General features: G+C 31.7%; 1 protein-coding gene across 1 annotated transcript; it reads right to left on the bottom strand.

Moving 5' to 3' along the window:
* Positions 1-21,288: 21,288 nt before the first annotated feature.
* LOC134714118 (short-chain collagen C4-like) lies at positions 21,289-22,948 on the bottom strand. Its single transcript, XM_063575365.1, has 3 exons — positions 22,879-22,948; positions 22,375-22,446; positions 21,289-21,768 (listed from the first exon to the last, which is right to left on the bottom strand). The coding sequence occupies exons 1-3, from the start codon at positions 22,946-22,948 to the stop codon at positions 21,290-21,292; spliced, it is 621 nt and encodes a 206-aa protein (XP_063431435.1). The 3' UTR covers position 21,289.
* Positions 22,949-26,829: the final 3,881 nt, after the last annotated feature.

Here is a 26,829-nt window from a genome sequence, read left to right as displayed (position 1 = left end):
TCTTACCGTTCCCTTTCCCTAAGTGTGACATCAAATTGTAAGACACGTCACCTCATTTTAACCTTCTATGAGTATCCGTGACCACAGGTGACACTACTTTTAATAAACCCTTCCAGAAAAGATGGTACGATCTCTAGTTTTTGATGGGATCTGTGTTTTCCGTTATTCGTTTTACACACAGCGTTTACTTTTGTCCTTTCTTGTTATGATGTTGTTATTTTCTCTCGAATTTTTAATGTCCTCTAGGTACATTTCGAGCACATTTTTAACACGATGAACTTTCTTGATTAACGCTTTTATACCCCCAATTAAAATACAAACAGAAACATGTAAGTCTCACATATGAGATTGTGTGTTCGAACCAATCACACGGCAATTGCGTTCGACATCAATCTTAGATGACTAAAATTGCCAGTTTTCATAACGAATTTCTGGAAAATTTTCTCGGCACAAATAAAAAACATAAAAATTGTCAATATTAAACAGTCAATAGTGCTGAAAGTGGCGTTGAACATACACAAAAATCAATCAATCAAATTCTTTTTGTTTTTAAAGCAGATTCGTATCAAGAAAAAGCTCTAGATTGAATTTCAGCAGGTTATAACAAATCTGCTTTTTGACGTCAACCTGTGTATTTATCATACTTGAATACATGACTAATGATTTAAAAACTTTTATGTTTCGACATTATGCAAACATATTTATATATATATAGATATGTGAAATCTATTCGAGAGTTTAGATGTCTCTTTACGCTGTAAAATTACATGATTTATTTATCAGATGATTGGATAATATTAGCTTGCTTTCAGAAATTGCTAGCATTCTTTGGTACGAAATTATTTTGCACTATTTTTACTTGTATATGTTTTTGTCGTTTTTGGAATAACGATGTTTTTCTGTGCCGCCTTTTAATATTGCGCGTTCTTCGTGCGCGTTTTTTGTTTATGTCACTTTGCGATTAAGACAATTCTAAAGTATTAAAAAGAGCTTATTAACTTCCCCTCCTAAACCACAGTTATAATACCATTCCCCCCCCCCCCCCCCCCTTCAACTGAAAAAAAAGTATTTTTAAAGTTAGACCTATGAAATAACTTACTTAAATGCGCACTATATAGAAATAAGATACAAGTGTGACGTTTTCTAACCATGTCTAATTTAAAATTACTTTTGGCCTTCGAATTTAGAAAATAAAACAGAACAATCTTTTGAAAATAGCTTTGTGTTAGATCTTTTACTCTTATGTACAACCTTCATCACACAAATAAACATTTTGATACAAGATATCGTATACAAAGATACTGAATCAGGATATTTCGGGACTTTATATAGCTGACTATGCGGTATGGGCTTTGCCCATTGTTGAAGGCCGTACGGTGACCTTTAGTTGTTCATTTTTGTGTCATTTTGGTCTCTTTTGGAGAGCTGTCTCATTGGCAATCATACTACATCTTCTTTTTCTTATTTAAATTAAATATTTGTCTTGAGTGAGTCTGATGCTTATATTTGAGCCATGTTCGGTAAAATATTGTTGGCATCTTACATGCTTATATCGGCGCATTGACAACTCTGATAACATATTTTCACGAAAGAGACCAGGGGCCTGTTTATCGAAGCTCTCTTAGGATTTGGACATGTCCTAAGACCAACTTAGGATACATCTTAGTCCTAATTGGGTTTATCAAACATGTCACAAGTTAGGAAAATCCTAGGAATTGTCCTATTCTTAGGATATCAAACTAGGTGTCTTAAGATGGTCTTAGGATGGTCCTTACTTCAGGATATATTCGAATTTTGTATTTTATTCATTTTCACACTTTTTTTAAGCAGTAGTAATATAGTTGAAATTCTCCGTATTTATATGAAAAATGCACGAGATTTGCCTTCGAAAGAATAAATCCGTGACACTTCGAATTCAACTCACTCAAAAACATGGAATGATTTTTACCGACTATATCTAGATTACAATTAGTTTGTTAAATTTTTATATAATACGTAGTTCAATATTATTTGTGTCTTATGTTTTGTTTTATACAGTTTAAATGTACAATTAATATACAAAAATATTTATTACCTTTAATTTAAAACTAATAATAAGTTTCTAATTAACCATATTTAAACAAACACAAAATATTGATTAAATATGATATCATATCTTATTTTTTTTCATTTTTCATTTGTATTTTCTTTTCCGCCAATACTTAGGACATCGGTAAGAACGTCCTAGCTAAGATATTCCTAAGATAGCTTCGATGTGCATGCTTAGACGTGTCCTAAGTCGGTCCTAACTTTATCCTAAAACCTGTCCTAAGAAATTCTTAGGACGGAACTTAGGATATTTTCGATAAACAGGCCCCAGACATAACAATGAAATAATACTATAATACGGAAGAACCTTTTTATTTATCATTTATTCATTTTTTTTTTTTATTTATTCTTTAAAAAAAAACTGTTACATTTTAAGCTGTTGGATTTGTACTTAAGCAAATATCTGATTGACTAAAAAATTCAGAAATTTATTCTGAATACTTGTTTTCCGTTCCTTTCTATAGCCTAGGCTTTTAGTACCTTTCGATTTCCCTTTTGATCGTGACAGATTGTATCTTCGTTTATTCAACATGAAAAATTTTGCTGTTGATTTTTTAAAGACGTTACTCTGATGTTTTGTCTATACAGGAAAAACATAGAAATCGATTCAATATTAAAACAAAAAAAACTGATAATGTATTGTAACAGAAAACTTAAATAAATAGGCACTTAACAAGTCAAATATCCGTGGACCATTAAGTAAAGTATCAATTCAAGTTGACTTATAAAGATCAAGACAAATGAACATTGCTGTATGAACCATTATCTGACATCTTCAAACAGAACGTCCTCCGTTAGAATTCGATTTTGATCCATCCGTTGTTATGGAGATTTAAACAAATCTTTAATCACACCTCACGCGTCAAAGATAAATTACAATTTGTTTGATCAATTTGGGACGTAAAATTTTATTAGATATTTACAACCCTAGGTAATTTCTACCTTACTTCCATGTTATGCATTTTTTTTTCAAAGATGCACTTTTAGTTAAAGTAAATCAAGTGTTAATCTTCCTCAACTATGGTAGTTGTTAGCATCTGTGGTATTAATAACTCCATCAAGAACAAAGTCAAAATGTCACAATAAGGAATAAACACAATCGGTTTGGTTCCAGATTAGACGAACATTCTGGTACCGAAAGATATATTAAAATGGCGAAAACATATCGCTTGTGAGTAAAAAAAAAAGGTAAAATCACAAAAATACTGACCTCCGAGGAAAATTCAAAACGGAAAGTCCCTAGTCAAATGGCAAAATTAAAAGCTGAAATACATCAAACGAATGGACAACAACTGTCATATCCCTGACTTGGTACAGACATTTTCAAATGTAGAAAATGGTGGAATGAACCTGGTTTTATAGCGCTTAAACCTTTCACTTGTATGACAGTTGCATCAAATTCCGTTATTTTTACAACGATGCGTGAACTAAACAGACACAGACAAATATCGATAAAATTATATAGAGAGAATTTCGCATTTCCGCGGACATACATTACATAAAAAGTCACCAAAAAAAAAAGAGTAAAAAATGGACGAAAGACATACTCCCAATAGAAAAGACTTTAGGGCAAACAACAGTTAAAAAAACAATCATAGAACATTTCAACCTTGGCACTTGCCACTAAACAACGACTGAACCCAGTTGCTTCATAAGAGTCCACAATATCCAATCCACTATGATTTCACACCAGTCGAGCTTATTCTGTTAGAATATTCCATATACAGTCAAATGAGCATATTTTATTGTCAAATGTGTAACAAATACATAAAAGATGCATTTGATTGTATTCTATGATAAGTTTATTGACTTATTTTAGGCCTGGTAAATTCCACATTGATCATTATTAGTTTTTTTCATAATGAGTATGGCGTATAAACCTATACAGATAAAGTGTACTGGTTAGTGTATGATGGTTCCGCTATTCTCTTCTTCACGTTTGTAGTATCGTAGCAGCTCTTATGGTTTGATAATGGCCATATAAATGAACGCCTAAAACACATGCATACTACAGATTTTTCGAAACTCTTGTGTTCAGAAAATGACCGTACTAGATGCGCAATGAAAACACGCGCATAATGAGACTTTTTTTACCATTTTTTCTCAATCCAAGTAATTTTTTGTCATCATAAATGAATATGCGACTGTGTTCTCGCTGTGATTTGCTTACGTGATGAAATTAAATTGAAATTGTATTACTTGTATAAAAGTAAATAACAAGAAATTTCATTTGATACAAATATAAATAAATAATGGACGGTTAGATTAGAGATTAGTTTTACAGAGTTGTGCTTGTAATCTCACGAGACCACCCTTTATTCTCACGAGACCACCCTTCATATGTGTACTGATTTTAAATGTGAAATATAAATACCTGATCAGTTTGATATCAATCAATTTGTATTCAAGGTATATATGAAAGAACATGTTTTAAAAGTAAATCGAAGATCTTCTAACCTACTTACTTTTCAAGACACGGTAGGTAAAACGCTTGGTTTCTGCATTAGCACGATTGGAAAACATGTTATCAAAAATCGCAGTATTCACCTTTGATAAACTGATAAAGAGATTACCAGTCGTTATCATTAAGCTGCAAGAAAAAGTGTATGACGACAAATGAACACTGTACTTTGAGACGCTTCTGTCAAACAGAACATTTATCAACTTTCACAAATATTTACAAATTTTAGTAAATATTTTTATATTTTTGAAGATGTATTATCAAATCAAGCATGCTGTTTCATACTTTTACACTCTTATAGCGTAAGTTTGTACTTATTCTTAGTGCATATATATTCAATTAAAAATCTTCAATGAAAATACCCAATGAAATACAATTGCCTCTTTATCAATAGAATATTTTTTCTGTATAATTTCAAATTTAAAGTTTGTATGTTTATAGTATTTTACCGAAACAATTTCACTGCCAAGTAAAACAGAAAGACGAATACAACTTAACCCTACATTCCTGCATCTTATAAACGCAAACAGACTAACTTATTCGATATCACGACCCTCCTTTACGAAAATATTTTCAATGGGAAATGGAGACATGTTCTTTAAATCGTTAAAATTTCAAAGAAATATTTGCATTTTTTCAAAATAATTTATGATTATAATTATAACCTCCCACAGCAAACTGATTTGTGATATTATTCTAACCTTTTCACATTGTATGTTATATATGGCAAACAGAATTATCATGAAGATATGCTTTGAAGGAAATCCAGTAATAAAAGGCTTAAAGCTTAAGCTGATTAGAAGTGTCTTTTTGTTAATGGAATTATTATAGATATCAGTCGTGACTTTACTGTTTTAATTTCAAGGAGCTTAAAAACACATTCGAGATTTTTCTTTGCAGAAGTCCTTGGTCTTTCGTATTCATTATGACATTGGTTTTGATGTTGTTACATCAAAGAGTGAATTAAGATATCTATAGTTTCATGTATCAATCACTGTTAATGGTATTGAAAAAATTCATGAAACGGTTCTACCAGTTAAAGTAGTTGTTTGTCCTTTTTCAGCCGGTTGTGAGATCAAGGGTTCAAGTCATAAAACCTTGCTCAGTGCTCGGAGCACAAAATTCATACTCGAAACATGAAATCCAGCATTTTGATTGGTTGATTTTTGGTTGATTTTGGAGTAGGAGTACAAAAAATTGACTTGAAAGTTTTATGACCTCAAGGTCAGATTTTTTTCAAAATCCGTTTTCATTACATATGTTGGGCTGCAGTAGGGAATCCATCTATAGGTAGTAATGTCACTCATTAGAAAATTGAAATTAGTCTTTTCAAGTAAGGTTTGGACTTTTTTAAAGTTTATATGCAGGTTATTTTTAACGAGACGTCAGGTTGCAAGGTTTCCCGTCGAAGTCAACGGTTGCAGGTTGGTGGGTTACATTAGCAGCCTGCTGAGCTTGTTTGTCATTTGTTGTTGTGTGTCTCATTTTTTTTTTTTTTTTAGATAAGACCGTTGGTTTTCCTGCTTGAATTGTTTACCTTGGTAATTTTTTAGGCCTTTAAAGCCTGCTGTTCGTTGTGAACCTAGGTTCCTTTTATAGGCAATTATACTTTGACCTATTCTTGCTTACTTTTTACATATTATGAGTTGGACAGAATGTTTAATATTTATATTGGCACTCATATCATATCTTCTGATTCACATACATGAAACACCAATTAGCGCTGCCTTTAAAAAGTAAAATCTCAACAATACTGAACTCCAAGGAAAATCCTAAATGGAAAGTCCGCAATTGAATGGTAAAATAAAAAGCTCAAACACATAAAAAAAAATTAAAACAACTGTAATATTCCTGACTGGTGCATAACGAATATATTTTGTATAAAAAAAAACTTCGATTATACATTTCATAAAGAAATTCCAATACAAGGTTAACAGACCAGAGAAGGTTTTTCTTACGAATCAACCCCAAAGGGTGACTGCGGAGTAGAAATATGGTCACTTGGTTTTCTCCCGACAAGCAGTAAAACGCTTGCCGAAGACGGGCGTCGTTTGGCTGTGCGGGATGTATTAAAAGTTCACAGTCACGTCCGGTCAGAAGGGGGACGTTAAATCCGATGTCTCTTGTAAAGAGAGTGCCACGCTCTTTGCACGTTAAGGACCCTTGTTACAACTCTATGAGGGCCCTTAGATGGCCTGTTTGCAAGGCAAAATGTTTGTCCCCATCCAATATACCTTCATTTTCCAGAGCCTATCCAAATTCCTCTATCATCATCCCAAATGACATCTATCATGAAAAGACCTACCTATTGTATTTATTGTGTTTTCGTCCTGAATATTCATGAAATATTTGCCACTGGACGTTAAGCAACCAACAATCAATCAATCAATCAATCTTACGAATCAAACTACATATAGATTAGACCGTTGGTTTTCCCGTTTTAATGGTTTTACACTAGTAATTTTTGGGTCCCTTTATAGCTTGCTGTTCGGGGTGAGCAAAGACTCCGTATTCAAGGCCGTACCTTGACCTATAATTGTTTACTTTTATAAATTGTTAATTGGATGGAAAGTTGTTTCATTGGCACTCATACCCCATCGTCCTATATTTATATATGTAAGTAATAAATTGATATATTGTATTGAGCATGTAAGTATTTGATATTCACATCAGACCTTGCATGTATATCATTAGGAAAACATTGCCTTGGAAATAAGAAATGTTACTGTGTCAATACACATCGTGATTCTATTATATGAAAAGTTAAAGTAATTGATTACCATCAGAAGCACTTGCAATTTACATAATTACATTGTTCTTTTCTTGAGAAACATTGTAATTGCGTTATAAACATTAAATCTTTGACGTAAAAAAACATGTATGTCATGAAACTGAAACACGTCATTTTCTTATACTTTTGAGAATAAGTGCAATCCAATCAATTTTCAGAAGTTGTCGCTTTCAAAATGCTACAGCAAATAGATCCGATATGGTAAAAAAAAAATTGTTAAGTGAGTTGCTGTCAATTCATCTCGACAATTATAGATGTCACACAGTGTTCATGAAATAGAGAACATCAAACAAGCATTATGATCGGCCTATATTGAATCATCTTACTACTGGTAATGTTTGAAGATATATATCAAATACTAAAAACGTTTGGAACTTATCATGATCGTGCAGTAAGAAAGGTTTGAATTCACAAAAATGTTACGAACGTATCATATAGTAAGAAATCCTAATCATTAAACTTATATCACTAGGCATAAAAAGAAAGATAATTTAATTTTTTTATAACAAAAAAAATGATAACACTAAGTTAATGGAATAGTTAGCTAACATAATTTTTAAGAGAACAATAACAAGTTTTCTCTATTGAAAACAATATTGCACATTTTCGGACAATCTTCACAGGACGACGAGTGCAGAATTCAGGTTAACATGTCAATACCTTGTATGACCACCTCTTGCATTTATGACCGCCTGACACCTCCGTCGCATGGAATCAACAATACGTCAATAAAGTCTTGAGGGATGATGTTCCATTCCCTGAAAAGTGCTGTTCGAAGCTGGGGAGCGTTTGAACTTTCTGGTGGATTTTGGCTTTTTCTGGTACGTCGTCCAAGTTCGTCCTAACGATGTTCAATTGCCGATAAATCTGGAGACATAGCTGGCAAAGGCAACAAACGAATATGGTTATTCTCCAAAAAGGTCATCGAAATGGGTGCCACATGACAACGGGCGTAGTCCTGCTGAAAAACGTGGTTAAAACGATGCCTGCGGAGAAACGGAAGATCTGGAGCAAGAATTTCGTCCCTATACCTTATTACATTAAGGTTATCAACGATGATTTTGAGATCGGTTCGTTCCTGGTAGGTTGTAGACGGGCATTTTCCATTATTTTAATGCGACCTTTTGCGATCATTTAGGTTACTAGTTTTAATCATGAAAATATTTGTAATTTATAAATGTGATATTTTTCAAATTAAAAATCAATGTAACGGTTTCTTTTTTTGTCTAGTATACTGTATTAAAATGTTCCGAATCCCGCAAAAGGTTTATACCATTTTATACCTTTAATAATGCTGAAAAGTTGTATTATTAATGGAGGTCATATTGTAATCAGAGCGAGACCAGTTTCATTTCATTTGGAGTATACCATAATAAACTCATCATACCAGGATTAAATTTTGTATTTACGCTAGAGGTGCCTTTCGTCTACAAAAGACTCATCGGTGATGCTCGAATACAAAAAAAAATATATTAAATGGTCAAATAAAGTACAAATTTGGAGGGCATTGATCACCTAAATTCCTCAAAGTTTTTCAAATACAGCTACTGTGACCTAATCCTGAGGTAGAAAAACCTTAGGATTTCAAAAATTCAAAAGTTTGGTAAACAGTAAATTTATAAATACATATCAATGTGCTGACTACTGGGCTGGTGATACCCTCATAAAATGAACCTCACCAGCACCAGCATCGACCCAGTGGAGATAAATAAACTCATCAAAAAATACCTAGATTATATTTGGTACCATCATTCCTTGATGCATATATACTTTTAACAAATTCTTTCAAGCTCCCCAAAAGAAACAGCTAATGACTGTTTTCTACGTATAGTTTTTCATATCTTAAATATGTATAATATAGAATTAAGAAAATTGTTTAATATATTCCATTGCAACTATGTTAATTTATTTTTATCACTATTTCGATGATGGAGATGTTTTAGCGGATCGGTTAGTGTTTTTTTGTTGTGGCTAATTTTGAACATCAATTGTTTTTTTTATATTATTTTCTATTTGTTTGTTTGATTCACTTCATTTTATTTTTTGCTCAAAGCTATTCTCACGCGTAGCACACATTTAGTATTGTAAAAAAAAACTTGGTGTAAAAACAAGATGTAGAAAAGTGGTTTGATTGCCAATGAGAACAAAATATTAACATGGGTGTTAGTAACTAGCTCTCATTTTACGGTCTTCAATCATGAGCAACACTCTACCCTCCCCTATCCTTGAACAATTTAGTAACAATAATAACTATACTCAACATATTGGAACGAAAACACCTATCAAAGACTATATGAAAACAAAAGACACAAAGTATTGTACATATATTACTCGCAGTTACTGAAAGCTAAATCATTTTAAAATAAATAAATGTAGGACGTAATTTTAAGTTAATGGTTGAGAATCACGCAATAGACATAAAACGGATAAATGTAAATACATTATTAAAATACATATACATATGAGAAATGCACGACCTTATGCAATTCCAAAATATAAATGAATAATATTGACAAGATATAGAATCATACTTTTTGGAAAAAAATGTATAGAAATACAATCTACATAAAAGTTATGTTCTAATTTATTATAAAAAATCAATATAGCTTCTAGCAGTATAAAAAAAAACAATATTTAAAGATCTTACTACTTCCTTTTAAGGATAAGCTTTAGAAAAGGATCAATGAGTAAACATAGATCGTATTTTAATTTAAGTGTTTTACAAAACTGTAAAAAAAAAAAATGGGCAAGATATCCCGTTATTAATAAGAATTCCATAGGTACAGAAAAGAGGGACGAAAGTTATCGGAGGGACATTCAGATTCATAGATCGAAAATAAACGGACAACGCAATTGTTTAGAAAAGAAAAAAAGACAAACAGGCAAATAAAAGTACACAAGAAACAACCACCTAACTTCCTAAACAAGTTCGTTGAGAGAATTTGTTTACTTGCTACAACAAAGTAAAAGACTTTAAATGTGACCAGCCGTCATTATCTAATACATCAGGAAATTAAGAAACTGACCTTAGAACAAAGTGTACTGTATAACCTAGTTTTCTGTTAGATGCTAATAGTATAAATATATTGACACGACCTTTAAATCATGACACAAATCTTTCAGCAAAATAAATGTATTACGTAACCACATCACTCCATCAATAATACAATCATGGAATTACTTGATCTTAGACTTTCATGTTCACATAATGCATATAATGGTAATGTATAATTATCAAAAATATCGGACAGCACAACAGATTACACCAATCACCAATACCAAATTCATCCGAAGAAAAACATTCGTGTGCAAACAGACCAATAACAACAAACAGCACATGTTCTATATAGTCTGACTTGGCGTAAACACAAAATGTGGTTGTGTTATACCAGCGAACAAGCACACATCCTCATTGTTAACAGTTCCAATTATGCTTTTCCCCTAAAAAAAAATAAGCAATTTTAAAGTATATAAAGGCTTCCGAAAATGACCTTCTGCAAGGGAAAGAAGCCTATTTGGCCCCTGACATTAAGTCCACTATTTCAAGTTGAAAAGTGTTGACTACCAATACATAAACAAGTCTGAAACTCAAGGATAACTTTTTATAGCGAGATTTATTATGAGTTTGGTTTTTTTAAATGCGCTGACATAACCACTTCAAATCATTCAAGCATATATATTTTCGTAAAGTTAAAAAAAATATTCTGAATCTCTTTCACCTTTAGACCTGAAACTTTGAGTAAACAACAAGCAAGCAAACAATTACAGCAAAATTTAATACATAAATGTATTTCATTTGTCAAATGTTTTTAAAAAATTCAGCATATTTTATTTGCCAGTGAAGCAAGCTTCCCTTGATTTCACACATGTTTCATTATATACCAAAAGATTTTCACTTAAAAACCTAGGATGAACTGATAGGTTATATTTACTCAGAATCTGAAATAGAGATGACATGTATCATGTTATGTCATCTGAAAATGCTACTTTTTTTCTCCAGAAAATCGGACATTTTCCAGTGTGTCAAAAGTTAAATTCTGTTCAGCTAATGAAACTGACATAAATTGATCCTCTATAGAAACTCTGTAGAATCAGTCTGTTGGTTATTTGTTTGTTTGTTTGTTTGTTTTGTTTTTTGTTACCAGTGACAAGAACAAAATATGTAATATGTACAAGCAGTCAGAAGTAGGCTGTAACTGACAAAATATTAACTTGTCGGGATCAGTAATTTAACTCCTCCTTATATTATTATGCTACTTCATTCGAATTTAATTAATTAAAAGTAAAGTGTAAAATGTATTCATTTATATCATTTTGTTACTTTTCAATCGGGCTATTCTTTATCGTTTTCCTGTAATGCCTAAATGATGCACATTTGCTATGTAGTTGTAAGTGTATTTAAAAATTAATTGAAAGAACACTCGAGCATTTTTTTTCTTTTATTCAATTATATCGTCATTTATTTTTTTTCTGTACCAAGAAAGTAATATATGGCTTTATGTTAGTTTTTGTTGCACTTCAGTGTTCCTGTTGTTTCATTGTCTTCCTCTTAAAGTTGATGTGTTAACCTCATTTTTAGTTTGTAACCCAGATTTATTTTCTCTCAATCGATTTATGACTTTTAAACAGTGGTATTCTTCTGTTGCCTTTCAAATGATTTGTTCATACAAAGACAGGTCGCTTTTTGTTGAATTGAGAGAGTATTGCCTAGCTGTAATGTATGAGCTTCTAAAGTTCGCCGTGTACGATATATCAGATAAAAATAAAATGACGAACAACAGTCACACACAATTCTGCTTTTGACAAAACAAGTTTTTATTAAGTTTCCTTGTATTTGATGACATTTTTCTAGCATGTACTCATTGACATTGCTTCCTATGTATTATTAAAAAAAAAGAAGATGTGGTATGATTGCCAATGAGACAACTTTGCACAAAAGACCAAAATGACACAGAAATTTACAACTATAGGTCACCGTACGGCTTTTAACAATGAGCAAAGCCCATACGGCATAGTCAGTTATAAAAGGCCCCGAAATGACAATGTTAAACAATTCAAATGGCCTTATTTTTGTATTAACTTCTACTGAATTTATGTAAGGTAAAGGTTTAGATAAATTTTTAAACGAGAATATGTACAAATACGTTCTTTCTTCGATTTCCACTCGACGTAAACAAATTCATCAAAGCATTTATCCAAAACAAACTATCAAATTGACAGACAGCCTATGATACTTGCGTATTCATCTGTTAAAACAAACTATTTTGCAATGTGTCTCAAAATATTTTAGTTTCAATTAAGGCAATATTTTAGGGAAATCATGTAGAATAGAAGGGCAATTAAGCTAAATTTGACCTTCAGAAAAGTCACATGTCTATCAAAGTCAATTTGATAGACGTAACAGTAATATATAATTTATTTTTGATTATGTAATCTTAATTCAAAATTGATCGAAGAGAAGAGGTTTGTTTTACTAAAATAGAAATAGTTGTTGAACTAAGCGACATCATGATAGCATATTACTGAATCATTAAAAAAGCAGAAAAAAAAATCGAAAACGGTAAAAATAGATTTCTGTCCCCTTATAGTTACCAGATTGTGCTAAATATGCACAGAAAAGTCCAAATTTATCGCAAAATAAATAGTTTATCAATCAACCACTGCAATTTTCTTCGCTTGAAGGACATACCTCGACAAAACAGTTTTTCAAAGGAGAATATGTTACAATATAAAAATAAGAAGAGGTTGTTGTATGATTGCCAATGTGATTTCTGTACATATCAGATACCAAAACACACAAAAGTTATAAACAAATATTATTAGTCAACGTATTGCCTTCAACAATAAGCAAAACCAACACCGCATAGGTAGCTATAACATACCATTGGGAAAATAGTGTAAAGAAGAATGCATTATTTTTCTTATTTATTCAAGTCTTCCAAAATAATGTTAATATATTGAAATATGTTGAGAATGACGTATTTGGTAAATGAGTGTGTTCGATGCGCTTTTCCCGAACTTCATCAAGAACGATAACACCAATAGGTTAAATGCCCAGGGTGCATACATATAATTAATCGATAAAGGATGATATTAAATTGACAAATATCCGACATATGATTATATTTTTTTCTTTACATCACAATTCAAAGGAACTTGTCTCAGAAAAAGAGTTCTATATACCTTAATTAATAAAGGTAAATGTATATAAGAAAAACAAATTGAGACACGTGCCTAGTTTCCTGAAATATGTCAGTAATGGATATATATATATATATGATTAAATTGACTGACAAAATTGGAATAAAAATCGATAGTTTAACATATTGAATATAAATAAACTCGTCATAGATACTAGGACTATATTTTATATATACGTCAGACGCGCGTTTTCTTCTAAAAAAAGACTCGTCAGTGACGCTCGAATCCAAAAAAAGTTAAAATAACAAACAAAGTACGAAGTTGAAGAGCATTGAGAACCAACATTCATAAAAGTTTTGCCAAATACAGCTAAGGTATTCTATGCCTGAGGTAGAAAAGCCTTAGTATTTCAAAAAAATTAAAATTTGGTAAACAGATAATTTATAAAAATTGAAGTCATTTCAAAAATCTACACATATATTTCAATCTAGGGCAATTGTGCAAGTATTTGCCTTCTATTAATTAAGTCATAAAAACCAATCACTGAATATAATTTCCCTGGCTGTGACAAAAACAAATAATTAGAATTCTTCGAGTTAATCATACAATTCACTTTAACATGAACAAACTATATAACTATCGATTTGGCTCACAATGATTTGATTTTTATGTCTTTAAAATGTTCATTCATATCATAAAAAAACATGCTGTCATTCATTCTATGTTCCACTCTTAAATTTTCTATAAGTAGGTCAATCCTCTTTATGGTTCTTCTCACATAGTCAAATAATTCATTTCTATGCTTGCTTTCCTTCAGTTTACAATAATTAAAAACTTTTCATTTCATTGCTAATACTAAATTAAGAAACTGTTTCGAAGTTTGTAGTGATGTGAATGATAAAAGTTGGTATGTATCGCATTGATAATAAATCGTAATTTGAGTTCTGAAACATATATATTTGTTTGCAGCTTTTACCGAAATCGCAATTTATGTTCATGGTTCTTTAAAAACTGCAAGAATAAATACACGCAATGATTACTTAATTCACAGATAAAAACTAAATTGTGTTGCTTCGATGCATTCTGATTGGTTGATTGTCGTTTGCTTGACGTCCAGAGTCAAATATGTAAAGCATACACAGAAAGTCGATGAAAGGTGTGTTGAACGACTGTGAGTGTCTTTATAATGGTTGATAGCATGTATTTAAATCCCAAAAGCTTCATCAAACAAAAGGCACCTAATTTGGCTTTTCCCACCAATTTATAAACCTATCCTAGGGTCTATCTTAATAATAGATAATTATTCACACACTTCATTTATTATTCTGTAGTTTGTCACCACTATTATATAGTCATTTTTTATAAATTTACTGCTTGCAAAAGTCTGAATTTTACTAAATAATAAAGATGTTCTTATACCAGACAGAAACCTTAGTCGTTTTAGGCACACATTTTTTGAAATTTTGGTCCTCAATGCTTTTCAACTTTGTACTTGTTTTAGTTTTCGAACGTTTTGATCTGAGCGTCACTTCTTAGTCTTGTGTGTACAAAACGCGTGTCTGGCTTATATTTTAAACCTTGTACCTTTTGTTAGGTATTATTCTTGTGATTCTCTGTCCTATATGTTCTCCAATTTATTTTTATTTTAGTCCTTTCATGTAAATAAATGTTGTCATTTTATGTTGTTTCTGTTGTGTCGTAGTTCTCCTAGTTCTCCTCTTATATTTGATGTGTTTCAATTCCCTCAGTTTGACTTTGTAACCCGCATTTGTTTTTTTCTTCAATCGATTTATGAATTTAGAAAAGCGGTATTCTACTGTTGCCTTTATTTACACAGTAACATGTGTGTTAATCGCTGGTTGGCAAAGAACTCCTCACTCTCAGGAAAACATGAATCTGTTGAGATCGTGACACTTGATATTTTACAGAAATAAGAAGATGTGCGAGTGCCAATGAGACTACGCTTCATCCGAGTCACAGTGTGTTACAAATAGACAAATTATAGTTAAAAGTACGGCCTTCAATACAGAACCTTGGCTCACACAAAACAGAAAGGCTCAAATGACACCAAAATGACTAGTGTAAAACAATTCAAACAGGAAAACCAACGCTCTAGTCTACACAATTAAACGAGAAACACTGTATTGCCATCATCAACAAACAACAACCATTGAACAACAGGTTCCTGTAATTTGTTTTGTGTGTTTGTCTTTCTTTAATTTGCATTTGTTTTCCTTCCTCAAAGGTAAAGTGCATATATGTCCGACATGCAACATTTAAATAATGCTACAAAGCGTGATTTTGAGTTATATTCATAAAAAAGCAACTCCTTTAACAATGAATATAGTTGTTTTGAATTGTAAAATATAATAGAAATGGGAAATCCAAGACAATTTTTCAAGGGAAGTTCATAAACACTGACAAATCCAAACGCTATCATCATCGGGCAGTGAAAAACAACTGCAATATTATTGACTTGCTACAGGCATTTACGAAAAATAAATAAATGATTAAACCTGGTTTTATCGCTAGCTCATCCCCCCTTTTTCTTATATGAAAATTGTTTATAGCTCCGTTTTCAATATAGAATTTAATTTGCAATAAAGTGTGCATGTCTCGCCGTTATTATGAATGTTAAAGTAATTTACTTGTACTGGAAATATCTTTAAAAAGATAGAATGAATAATTTTAGCTTTATAATTATTATTTATGGTTTGAATGCAACGCTATACCAAGTCAATATTTCAAAAATGACAGAACATATGAAGAGAATCTATTATTGTACAAATGTAAATTGGTGTATTCTCAAGATGCAATTTATTTAGAATAGGAGTCGAATTATCATAAATTACGTTGTCTCTTCCACGAGTTATAAACTCCTATCAGTTTTACTGCAAAGAGTCAGTGATTTGCCATATTTATCTTCGATTACCTAACCTTTTGTGAAGGAACTATTTAAAGGAGGGAGAGTATAGGGCTTAAGCATATAATTTCTAACATAGCTTGATTAGCAAGAAAGATTAAGGGAATGTTGTTTTATACTAACATCCATCTGCCTTTCAGTTAGACAATCTTTCATCTTAATCAACTAATATAGATCTACTTTATATAGCCATACAATTACATATTACCGAATTTGATTATATTTTTCAATCGATATAAATATATATATAATTAACCCATGCATCGACTGATTCATGGGGAAATATCACGCTTTTTGGATGTCAAAGAACCGTTGGAAAAACGTAGACTACTTAAATTCATTTATTTTTACCAAAATAAGACTGCGTGTTTCGGTTTGTTTATTTTAATAGTAAACTGTGTCTGAATAATATCTACTCGGAATGCTTGCCACAATTCTTTGTGGCAGTCTTTATGTTACTGCAAAGCTTACCAAACATAACACCAGAGCCCTCCGAATCTACTATCATATTTCAATGAAGGCCAAAGTGTAAGGTAGACGTTCATGTCAGAAAACCTTATGACTGGTATTATGTTTGTTTCAAAAATGTAATTCTTTAAAACAAATTTAAAAAAAAAAAATCCTGAAAACGTCATTTTAATTCATTTTAAAGTTTAGTTTTAGTGCATTTGTCAAGACCTCGGGTGCAAAAGTTATAATATAAAAAAAGTAGTTGTGGTATGATTGCCAATGAGACAACTATCCACAAAAGACCAAAATGACACACATTAACAACTATAGGTCACCATACGGCTTTCAACCATTTTTTCGAAAAAACATTATTTTAATATTTTTTCTAATTTTATGTCACAGGTATTCAACTGCAGGATAAAAGGTAAAAATATGATTTTTTTTTTTCTTTTGCACCCTCTCTAACAAACAGAATTTCCAATTACTAGTATACAATTGTCTGTATTTGTTAAATATAAGTCATACATAAAACTGGATTAAATTATTTTCATCATTGTGTTGATCAAGTGCAACCCTCCATCTAACTCCCTAACCAACGGAAAGAAGATATGTATTTACTTTTGAGGAATAGCATGGGAATATCAATTGCCTAGTTTTTCAGAATTTGTCTTAAATTTATCCTTTAAAACTTTACAACAAGTAAATACAATTAAGAAAAGAAAACAATAAAATAAAATAACAATGAATAGATATTTGAGGGCAAATCAAAATCATTATTGAAGACAGGACAATTTTACAAAAATATTAACCTCGGTTTAAGACATAGTACATTCATCCTTCGGTTTTGTGTACTTTTATACTACTTTAATTGATAATCAATGTCAAACACAACATTATTCTATACAGAATTTTATTTTCAGAGAATCAGTAAGCTCAGTAAAAGAGAAATACATCCTTACGCAAAGCCTTATAACGACGTGGATAAACGGATTTGAACAAATGTTGAACCCAGAAAAGTATGTCTGATGTTGATTATTTAAAAAACTAAAAGCAAACTCTGGAAAATAAATATACATCATAAATCAGTATTGGATGAACAATTTCATACATTTTACGCTAGTTTTTTTCTGTCTAAACATACGACTACGTTTATATTTCCAGACAGAGCACATGTCCGTTCATTTGTTGCGTAATCTATTTACTTCTTTGACATAAGTAATATTTATGACTATATTTTAAATTTTTATGTTGAAACGGTGTCAGAGTTGGTTATCTTATTTCCTTCTCAACTGAAGCAGATATTCAAGTATTATCAATAATAAAGTCAGAATCTATTGTAAGGCAAGAAACAATAACCAGAGAAGTGCAAACTAAGAATTATACAAAAAGTGAATGCAAAAGATGCCATTAGTACAATAAAAAAAAGCAAATGCATCGCTAGACAATTACAACCTTTTGATATATTTCAAAACTGTTCTGCTTTAAACAAAATTTAACCCCCACACGGTGATGCTATAATTATACTTATTTAAGTAAGTAAATTTTATTATCGTTCCTTCGTGTTTGACTGGGATCACATTCATCTGTGCTCATCTGAAGGTAATTTTCTCAAACTGTGCAAAGTTTTATCAATATCCGTATATATATATATATATATACCGTATAGCGGGTTATTTTCGCGGGGTGCAAATTTTCGCTTATTTTCGCGGACAGAACTAAATCGCCAAAATAAATTCCGCTAAATTAAAGGTGTACATCCAAAGGTATTAATAATAGTTTTAATCCGCCAAAATAATAACCGCCAAAATATATCTATACCTTGTTCAATGAAAATCGCGAAATTTTACACCCGCGAAAATAACCCGCCATACGGTATATGTTTAAGAAATGTTGTGTTGACAAAGCACATTGATATATATATACTAACTGACTTTAAAAACGTGACACTTATTTTGTTGATTTTTTTTAACAAATCAGGTTTTATCCTCATACCACTACTATTCATGCTGACCATACTTCTATCTCCTTAATAGGATAAATCAACAGCTTACTTACTTGTGGCTATTAAACATACATGAATATTGAAGTTGCACGAATCTTCTACACACGAAATTTGATACCCATAAAGATTTTTCATTTTTTTTCCTTTGTGAAACAGTTCTCTTAATCATTGGCCACACTTGAAATGAGTAAACGATTTTCCATTTCTTTACTGCCACGACTGAGGAATAAAAAACTGAATTAGCCCATAAAAACACTGCAAACAGGAAAACGTGAACGTTCTACCACTAGCCGACTTGATGTCAGAAACTCGTCTTACTGTCCTTCCAATAACGATACAGTTAGCAGGGATTTATTGATGACCATCAATGACCAGATCAGCATCTAGTGACAATGCTACGTCAATAGAATTTGATTTTACAACGTCATTTTCGAGACCTGTTGCTAAAACGTCAACTGCGAATCAAATTGCAGAATGCCATTGCGTACAGACTTAGGCCATAAATGTTTCACATAAACTAAACTGCCAAAAGATCGACTGCAGAAAATCATTTAAAAACCGAAAGTTTCACCCCCATTATTGCCAAAACACATTTGAATGGGTGGGGAAAGGGCAAAATCATGCCGAACAGATTTGATTGACGCTTTTGACAATCATTTGGCGTTACAGACAGTCATTGTTTTTGACGGTCATACATTTATTGGTAAGGGTAAAAACAGGGTCTCAGTGTATACCACATCATTTGAACATTAGCAATGAAGTAATCAATACAACTTTCGAACTGCCAATTCTTTTTAACAGTAATGTAATGAAAGAATTTTTTATCATAAGTTTGTTTAACAAAATTTGCACATTTGAAAATTGGAATTTAAAAAAATAATCTAGTGTTGCGTTTCTCACGTCGGTCAGTAATAAAAGAACGACAAAACAAGCAAAACAAAAATACAAAACTAAACTACCACGTCCACTTGCATTTTTTGTCCATCTGATGAGGTAAGCTTTTTTTAACTGATTTTTATAGTTCGTTCTCATGTTGTAATGTTATATCACTGTCCAATGTTAGGGGAGGTTCGATATCCCGCTAACATTGTTAACCCCGCCACATTATGTATGTATGTGCCTGTCCCGAGCAAGGAGCCTGTAATTCGGTGGTTGTCGTTTGTTTATTGTACATATTTGATTTCCGTTCATTTTTTGTAAATAAAAAAGGCCGTTAGTTTTCTCGTTTCAATTAATTTACATCATTATTTGGGGCCTTTTATAGCTGACTATACGGAATGGGCTTTGCTCATTGTTGAAGGCCGTACGGTGACCTATAGTTGTTAATTTCTATGTCGTTTTGGTCTCTTTTGGAGAGTTGGTCTCATTGGCAATCATATCACATCTTCTTTTTAATATATAGTTGTTCGCAAAGAGAGACTTATACCCTATACCTGCATTTAGTTGCTGCTCTATAAATTTAGTATTGACACAATGACATTTTGAGATTTTTGGCTTCAGCATAGGGTTCAAGAGTCAAGGTCAGATTGGCCTGATTTTGTATTTGACACATCCTGTTATCATGATGCTTCTGCATTCAAAGTTTTGCCAATCTAATTGGTACGTTATGGTACAAAATTTGTGCACCATACACAAATTATACAATGTTTTACTTGCATAGGGGTCAAAGGTTAGTTGAATTCACCACGTTTTTCAAGATTTAAGTTTGAAGTCATCAATATCCAGGAAAAGATCAAGGTATGAAACAGACATTCTGGTTTCGCTTATATCTTCAATATAAAGATAACTGGGATAAATGAGACGTAAAAGGCCATATAATGACATAAATTTAATGATGACAAATTTTGTAAACATAATGACTATCTGATTCACAGATGATGAAACATAATGAAGAACACAAGTCAAGCCCGAAAAGATATTTACACATGAAGTTTATTTTGCGTATACCTTTACTTGCTAACAAAAGTTCGCATAGTGTGAACATGCTCGAGCCGTTCATATTAAATGCGATATAAAAAAAAAAGGCCAATCAATAAGGCAGACGGTACTAGTATATTACTTTTTACAGATAATATCTTTTATCTTAAAAAAAATATCAACACAACACTCTATATATTTTTTAATGCATTCGAACCGCTTTCCAAGATGTACTTTCATCAGGAAAGTGCACAGCCGAATATTTGAAAGCTAAGGAAGTATAAGAGCTGAAACATATGAAGATTTATATGAACAAAAACACCTGCAATACTAGCCAAATCCATTTGAGGTCAAATTGCCCTGTGGGAGTTGAAACCAAAATTTCTTTATATGTCAGATAAAAAAAGAATAAACATTTAATTTATGGAATCATAAAGTGAAGTGTTCTTTAAGAAATTGAATAACAAGAAAAAATGATAACGTTTACATATTTTATTTTAGATTATAGTCTGTATCTTATTTGGAGCAGACAACGCAAGTAAGCTCTCTGCCATTAACGTACGGTGGACATTTCAAACTTCCACACATGGCTTCCACTGTATACAAGATAGCCTGGTTGTCATCTGAATCTCCACCAGGCACATATTCAAGCTTCTCGTCAACACAGACGTATTCTGATGGCATACGACCATTTGTACTTATCTGCGACATAAGATATCCGGAAAATTCCTTATGCCATCCAGTATAACATGTTACTTTACCAGGTACCATTAAAACTGTAGATCTTGTAGACTGGCATACAGCACATGGAGTATCTTTATTGTGAAAAGAGTATGGATATGGCTTATGTTGAAGGATTCCATATTCGACACCATATAGTTTCCCACTCCATCTGTTCTCTCCGTTTGTATAATCTTTCCATTCAGGATTCTTTGGTAAACATAGAAGATTCGATCCGGACCCACCTTTGTTGTAGTGTTTACCAGCAGCATATCCTACAAGAATTTCCAAAAATATATTATATCTATTTATATACCAGTGAAATAAACATACCGGTGCGTTTCTCAGTATGTATACAAATGTTTGAATTTGCTTTTTTAGTTATAGAAACTACTATGTTCAGGGAAAGCGCCAGATAGTCAATTTTGCATCTGTATTTTTCTCTCCAATTTTTCAGTATACGCGGTGACACATTGTGAACATGCACGTGCTGCGGATATGTAATCGCCATACAATTGGGTACAGTATACTAGCATGTTTCTGATTATATTATAGGTAATGTCTTATTACGATTATCTTCAAAAAAAACTTAACAACAACACGTCATAATTTCAATGCATCCAAATCGCTTTCCAAGATCTACCTTCATCATGTTAGTTCAAAGCCGAATATTTGAAAGCCAAGGAATTACAATTATCACAAATTGATATTAGTTAAAAGTTAATGTTAAACTTAATATCAAGAACCTACGCTTCGAACTGTTAAAAAGGATTTTATTTTTTCGTTTTTAACTGTTTCTTAAAAGCAATTTTCCTAAAAAAAAAAATTTGTTTCTAATCAAGGAATGTTTTTTTTTTACTATAAACGTAGTATCAACCTACCATCATAAACAAGACTGGACTCCTCTGGACATGACGTTTTCCCCCATCTAATATACGTCTCGCCTTGGTTTTCTGGAGAAAAAGACAGACCATATTTATATTTTTAATATATAACATATAACTTCGTAAACAATGCTACATTCCAATAAAGATGTAAACTTTGTGGGTATGAAAATACAATTTTCCCGACAACATTGTAAAGATAAAACTGTAAAAAATGTCGTGCTCTAATGTTAAGCTTATGATAATAAGCACTTTGTTTATAATAATCATAATATCCTGATCATACAATTTCTTTACTTTCTATTGTTCAATCTACATTTTTTATATTGTTGCATGAATATATGTTTAGATCTTCTTCTGAATTTCCATCTTTAAAACTGCAAGCAAATGAAAAGTTATTTATAGTTTCATATAAAATATATAATATAATGCTACATGGCGAATTTCTTATCTTAAAAATCAGCCTCTAGCAATGTGTTAAAAGAAAAAAAGAAAACATACCTCCTGGCCTCCCAGCGTGACAATAAATGCAGGACAAAAGAAAAATCAAAGTGATCTTCAACATGATCATGTGATAACTATATCAGACGCCTATAGTAGTAGTTGACCTAACACAAACTAACTGTTTTTTTTATATTGATAAAAAAATTTGCTAATGTATTGAATAACAGAAGTGAAATACTAAGACTTTAATTTCTTTTGTGCGTGACTTTTAAATATATTAAATTATAATCCTGGTATCTGGTAAATTGATAACTATTAAATATCATTTTATTTTGAATTTAAAAAAATGCTGTTTGACTAAATAAAAAAAACGCAGAGTTGAATACTACGTTTATATGTTCGAATATTTTAGACATTGTTCAAGGAAAAATATCGGATTAGCTCTACGGTCCTTTACCTGAAAATGGGAGTTTCTATAACTAAACTTGAATTATCATGATTATAACAAAATAAGATATGTAAATACTAGTAAAACAATTCTCCATGTTTATTTCTAATTTTAGAAGTTACATTGATTCACTATCTGCAATTAACTAGTACATATTTACATACATGAAAAAATATATTAAGTATATTGCATTAGAATAGGAATAATAATATAATATATGAGAGTATCAACTTGTTTGCAAATTTGGAATTGCAGTTGTAAATTACAACACATAGCTAGTCAATCTGAATTTTGACTTGCAAAATACCACTTATTAAAACAAAATGTTTTTTAAAACTAACTTTATCTAGATGCTTGATTGACAACATATTATTACGTTTGGATGGCGTGTTTTTCAACAAACATTCGGCATTCTCATGGAAACCCACTGTGTTCCACTTCTTATCGACTTGTTCTTTTATCATATGAGGTTGCCTTCAATAAGGAACTTCTTATGAAGAAAGAAAAGAAGTTAGCAGTATCCTTTCATTCCACTTTTCGCTGTATAGATGATATTCTCTCCCTAGATAATTTAAATTTTGGTAACTATGTGTAACGAATCTATCCCATCGAACTTGAGATAGAGGATACAACAGATACATTTAAGGATGTCTGCTGCTCTAATTTAAAATAACAAGGATTTCATGTGGTTGCTTAAAATGAAAACAACTTTGATATTTAAACAAAATAAAGTAATAAAATCATTAGTCTCGTGTGTAGTTTTCAAAATACGAGACATTTAGAAAATGGCGGGAAAAGGGTTTTCTTCAGACTTTACTATTTGTTAACATTGGAATTGTTTTTTACCCTTTAAACCAAGAAAAAAAAACAAGGATTTCATGCCGCCGGATCACTAAATCTGAAATGATCTATTGAACAGATTTATGAAGACAAAAGTGGGGTGTCGTGTAAAAAAAAATTTAATACATTTGTATGGATAAAACCTGAGAAAATCGAAAATATGACAAGAATTCAAAAACATGACCAGCAGACATCCTTAAGTCTTACTTATATATTTACTTTCATCTAGAAATTGACAAAGAGGGTCATTTGAAAATAAAAAGGAGGATTTCAGCTTCCTAATTGTGAACTTTCCATTTCTATGTAGCAACATTTCAGCAGCAGCCCTACATACAGAGTATTTCGAATTTGATACAATATCCAAGCGCTTGTATTTCCATTCCTGATTTTCTTGATAGAAGATTGCTACTCACAAGGAAGATATTAAACCAAGAGTTCCAAGTGGCAAAGTTGCAATAATCCATTCGTAAACTTCACGGACGCCATCACGAGTTGGTCGACCGTTAGGGAATATCTGTTTCTTAGATGACCACGGATATGTTCCAATTATCGTTATAACAATCCCGTCCTCTTTCACCCGAATGTGATTTACCAAATTAGACAAATTGCACGAAGGGTGCCACATGTGGACCAGGATCTGCTTTCCCTTCTGGAGCACCAAAGATTACCCCCCACCACCACCACCACCACCACCACCAAACCCCCACCTAACCTCCAGCTTTTGGGGTGGGTTGTTTTGCTTAGTCTTTTGTTTTCTATGTTTTGTTTTGTATACTGTTATTTTTCTGTCAGATTTGTTTTTCTTTCTTTTTTTGGCATTTGCGTTGTCAGTGTATTTTCGACTTATGAGTTTAAATGTCGCTTTGGCATATTTCGATTCTCTTTTACACCGTCTCGCAAACAGAATTTTCCATTTATCTAGATATCTGTTTGTCGAGTTAATATACAACATTTTAATTGTGATCAATAATACATCAAAACCTTTTATTTTCCAGTAAAATTTTCCAAAACCTCACCTAAGTACATCCTTAAACCTCAAAACTGAATTAAGAATTATTAAGATATAGGATACAATGATGTTATTTGTAGAGAAAACAAGTTATCGCTCTATGAGTAAAAACATCCCGTTATACTTTAACAACGAAGTAATACTGAAGTATCATCAACTGCTAAAAAGCTTTATTTATGATAATAAATGTTCCAAGTTCACTTGATATCAATGAAATGGTTTTAATTGTCAAATACATCACTTCATGGTAATAAGTCATGGGGAAGATTTCGAAGATTTTAAAGATGATTTCGTGTGGATTTTTCGGTTTATATCAATCTTATTTATTTATATCTTTAACTTAATGAATTAAATGTCATCAAATTCAATATCTCTGACCGAATTGCATGCATAAATCATAAAAAAAATATTGAAGAGTCAGCTTATTCAATATTTTATTCTATGTGTAACTGAGGGCATATACATTTGAATAAGACTTGTTGTACTTTAGTGAACGTAGTTATAATCTTTCGAACGTCCTGCTGTTATTGCAGACCAAGTTTACCTTAGATAGATATAGCTATTAGTTTGATAAAGGCAATATTAGTATACCGCTGTACAATGATTAAGTATCGATTGAGCGAAAACAAATCCGGGTATTCTTCGTGTCATATAAAAATTCAGAAAACTATACAGGATATACAAATGTTAATCATATTTCTAAGTTGTTAGGTTATCTGTTCGACAATTAACGAGTTCTGACAGATGAGCCAACAACGTTTTGGTTAAAATTGAAACACTTATACAGTTTGACATATTGTTAACACGTATTCGTAAACGCTAGATGTCAGAACGTCAGAAAGAAATATATACAATTGAAATTAGGTGTTTTGTTCAAACGCTTTCGCTATAAGATTTAGACAGCTACAATCGTTTTCCAAAAGTTAGTTTAACAAGGTTATGGATTGCTGGGGTTATCCTTTTTAAAGCGGAACCTCTTTTCATTATAAATGTTGTCCAACACCAGACACTGTTATTTACAGCATTTTTTTTTTAAATTAGGAGAAAAAATAATTGAGAAAGTATTAAAGTATTTTACACACAATACATTCGGCATTGTTTATTCAGTCTAGACCTTAATTCGTGGAAAGTGATTTACGTACCACTTAAAGTAAAAAGGGATACATTCGGTCATTTTGCTACCATGTTTTATGCATAAAAAGCCTACACTTCAGTGTAAATAGGTAAGAACTTTAAATTGATGAAACAGTTTGATACAAGATCTTTGTGGAGTCATCGTTGATTGCGCCCATCAAACGAAGAGTGCGTTTGCCTTCTCACATCTCCTCCCTTTTTGGACCAGCCGATTCCGACAATTAGTATTTTGCTTTATTTGACATTTGTTATGTCTAATGTCTTTCATGGTCAATATAAAAAAAAGGAGATGTAGATTGATTGCAATGAGACAACTATCCGTCAGATTTCAAATGACGTGAATATAAGTAATGACAGAAACATATTTAATTATGTAATGACTATTCAATATCGAGTTATATCAAAACATCATTACGTAATGTCAATACCATATTATGTAAAGACAAACTATCATCAAGTTATAATAGAACAACATAACGCAATATCATAGCTCCACATAAGACAGCTGTGGTGTTCCAAAAGAATATCTTTATTAATGTATTTATGTCAAACAAAATCAAGAATTTATTCTAGGATA

This window comes from Mytilus trossulus, chromosome 4 (genome assembly GCF_036588685.1).
Source record: "Mytilus trossulus isolate FHL-02 chromosome 4, PNRI_Mtr1.1.1.hap1, whole genome shotgun sequence".
In the NCBI taxonomy this organism is placed as follows: domain Eukaryota; kingdom Metazoa; phylum Mollusca; class Bivalvia; order Mytilida; family Mytilidae; genus Mytilus; species Mytilus trossulus.
The sequence above is the reverse complement of the archived record's forward strand: the minus strand, read 5'-3'. Positions and strand labels throughout refer to the sequence as shown.

What these genes read in the sequence shown, in the direction of transcription:
- LOC134714118 (XM_063575365.1), bottom strand. Translation starts at nt 22,948, where the DNA reads ATGATCATGTTGAAGATCACTTTGATTTTTCTTTTGTCCTGCATTTAT. An exon ending in TCACGCTGGGAGGCCAGGAG is followed by an intron (nt 22,447 to 22,878) that starts GTATGTTTTCTT and finishes CTTTTTCTCCAG; the next exon opens with AAAACCAAGGCGAGACGTAT. An exon ending in GTCCAGTCTTGTTTATGATG is followed by an intron (nt 21,769 to 22,374) that starts GTAGGTTGATAC and finishes AAATTCTTGTAG; the next exon opens with GATATGCTGCTGGTAAACAC.